Raw genomic sequence first — 2,634 nt, 5'->3', positions numbered from 1 at the left:
ATTATTCGTCTTTTTGGCTAGAAAATTCAACTATTTAATTGAAGTTGAATATTTCTGATTTAATAATTCAAACATTTGGTTGAAAATTGAACTATTAGATTAAAAATTAAATTATTTGAATAGAGTCTACTATTTTATATAACTATTCGTCTTTTTAACATAAAAACTCAATTTTGTTGTTGAAGGTTTGTCTTTCAGTTAAAATTGCAGTCTATTTTGACTTGAAATATCAGGATTTTGAAGAATTTTATTATTAATTTAATTTATTATTAATTTAATTTATTATTAATTTAATATACATATTAGTTTTATTCAAAGAATTTATCACCCTATTTCCCCTGTTTTCAAAGCAGTTTGGGTTGTGACGGTTGTGATGTCTGTAGTTAACAAAAACTGTTTTTATTCGTATGTGAGCTCAATTTTGGCTGCTTTAATTTTGAATTTATTTTTTATTACTTCGAACAAAGAATATTCATCTTTAACAGTTTATGCTTTTTAATTTTAATGACCGAAACAAATTTGTGTCAATCGGAAAACAACCGGGAAATAACTAGGAATTTTTTGCGGCAATAAAAGTAAATCATGTCATAATTTTTAGGTTTATTCACAATTTTACTCGAATTACAGAAAACTAGGTTGCCCTTTTGCAATGTTGTAATATTTAGTTTTCCTTTATCGCTTTTCAACTCTCAACTATTATTTTTTTGTTTAGTTTTAAAAATTTCTGTCATCGTCCAGTCATGAACACGTGTTAACCCCTGAAAACTTAAAATTTTCCCTTCTTTTCGACGATATGCGATTTTTTTTCAAGTATGCATCAGTCCTAAATTTAGCGTCCATAGCAGATCAAGTAGTAGGACTCGCTTTAGCATCAGGTGACCTAAAAAATTATGATTCTGATCGTGGATTTGGTAATATATTCAAGTGGAGGACACTCAATGATGCTTTTAAGGAAGCAAAATTAACCAGAAAACCCATATTTCTTGTGGTACATAGACCATGGTGTCCAGCTTGCAAGAAACTGAAAATCAATTTCGAAAAATCAATTAAGCTTCTTGACCTCAGCAAGCAGTATGTTCAATTTTATAGTTCTTACCTTATCAAACTTTCATGTAGCCATAACATTTTCATTTTATTCTTCAAAGCTTGTGTTCCTCTACCAAAAAAAAGATGAATTATTTTATTTTATTTTATTTTATCTTCAGTTTCGTCATGGTGAACGTGGAGAATACTGCGGATATGGTGAATAATAGTGGAAAGTTCTATCCAGATGGAAAGTACGTTCCAAGAATTCTTTTCTTTACACCAGATGGCGAATTGATCCAGGATGCTTACAATCGAAGTCCGAAAGCTGATCCTGAATTTCGCTATTTTTACAATAGTCCTGCGCCAATTATCGAGACTATGGTTTACGTTTTAAAACATTATGTTAAATCAGGAAGTTTTGAACCTGCACAATATGAAGGTGAACTAAAAAAGGCAGAAATAATAGATGATAAGTCAGATTCTGATAAACCTACTGTTTTGGATTGAAAAATTAGGGGTTGTAAATTAAAACAGTTAACAGCATCAATCACACTATTACTTGATAAATCATATCATTATACTATAGTGGGGGGGGGGGGGTGACATACACATGGATAATATGTGTTAATAAAAATATTTTGAAATGCCTGAAAAATTTTAATTAGTGATTTTATTTTGGAATTAACACATATCTAAATACAGAATTCGTACTCTTTCCCCTATTTCCCTCTTCACCCTGGTTTTAAAGAAACTTCCCCTCTTTCTCATTTTTTCGCTTAAATGACAACTGAATTAATATAAAGGTATAAGAAAAGTCACTATTATATTTTTGGCTTAGAATTAATCAGTTTTTGATTAAAAATTCTAATATTTTCTTTAAAGATTTAACTATTTTCTCAAAAATTCGTTTTTTCTTTGGTTGCAAATTAATTTTTTTCAATTCAAAATTGAACTATTATATTTTTGGTCGAAAGTTGATCAGTCGTGGTTGAAAATTCAACTGTATTAAATTTTTCATCAAGAATTCATCTGTTTTGGATAGAAATTCATTTTTTTAGCTACAAATTTAACTGTTATTGTAGTGCTTGAAACTGTATAGTTTTTAGTACAAAATTGAACAATTTGTTTGAAAATTGATGTATTTTGTTGTAAATTCGTCTCTTTGGGTGAAAATTGATCTTCTTGATTGACTATTATCTTTATGGTTAAAATTGCACTACTTTGTTGGAAATTTATTTTACCTGTTGAGGATACAATTCTTTGGTTGGAAATTGAACAATTTATTAAAAATTCGTTGATTTTTTTGTTTGAAGATAAATTTTTTTAACGGGAAATATGCCTATTCCATTATTGGTTGAAAATTGGTTGGTTTCAGTCGAAAATGGAAAAATTTGTTTGAAGATAGATTCTTTTGTTAAAAATGATAATTTTTGGTTTGAAAATTCAACTATTTCTTTAGAAAGTCGTATTTTGGAATTGAAAATTGTATTATTGTTGTAGAAAATTTAACTTATTGGTTGAACATTCGTATGTTTTGGCTGAAAATTCAAGTGCTTTCTAGATAAATCAGTTTTTTTAATAAGAGAATTTCACAATTCGTTTGATTTT

At 28.2% G+C, this 2,634-nt stretch overlaps 1 protein-coding gene across 1 annotated transcript; it reads left to right on the top strand.

Moving 5' to 3' along the window:
- Nucleotides 1-539: 539 nt before the first annotated feature.
- On the top strand, nt 540-1,604 carry LOC117169472 (thioredoxin domain-containing protein 12-like). The gene is made up of 2 exons (XM_033355874.1): nt 540-1,071; nt 1,206-1,604. The coding sequence occupies exons 1-2, from the start codon at nt 794-796 to the stop codon at nt 1,531-1,533; spliced, it is 606 nt and encodes a 201-aa protein (XP_033211765.1). The 5' UTR covers nt 540-793; the 3' UTR covers nt 1,534-1,604.
- Nucleotides 1,605-2,634: the final 1,030 nt, after the last annotated feature.

Source organism: Belonocnema kinseyi, chromosome 3, assembly GCF_010883055.1.
Source record: "Belonocnema kinseyi isolate 2016_QV_RU_SX_M_011 chromosome 3, B_treatae_v1, whole genome shotgun sequence".
Classification (NCBI taxonomy): Eukaryota; Metazoa; Arthropoda; class Insecta; order Hymenoptera; family Cynipidae; genus Belonocnema; species Belonocnema kinseyi.
This window is presented reverse-complemented; position numbering and strand designations above follow the sequence as displayed.

Coding starts and splice junctions, on each gene's coding strand:
- LOC117169472 (XM_033355874.1), top strand. CDS start 794: ATGCGATTTTTTTTCAAGTATGCATCAGTCCTAAATTTAGCGTCCATA. Junction 1,072..1,205: donor CTTCTTGACCTCAGCAAGCA/GTATGTTCAATT, acceptor TTTTATCTTCAG/TTTCGTCATGGTGAACGTGG.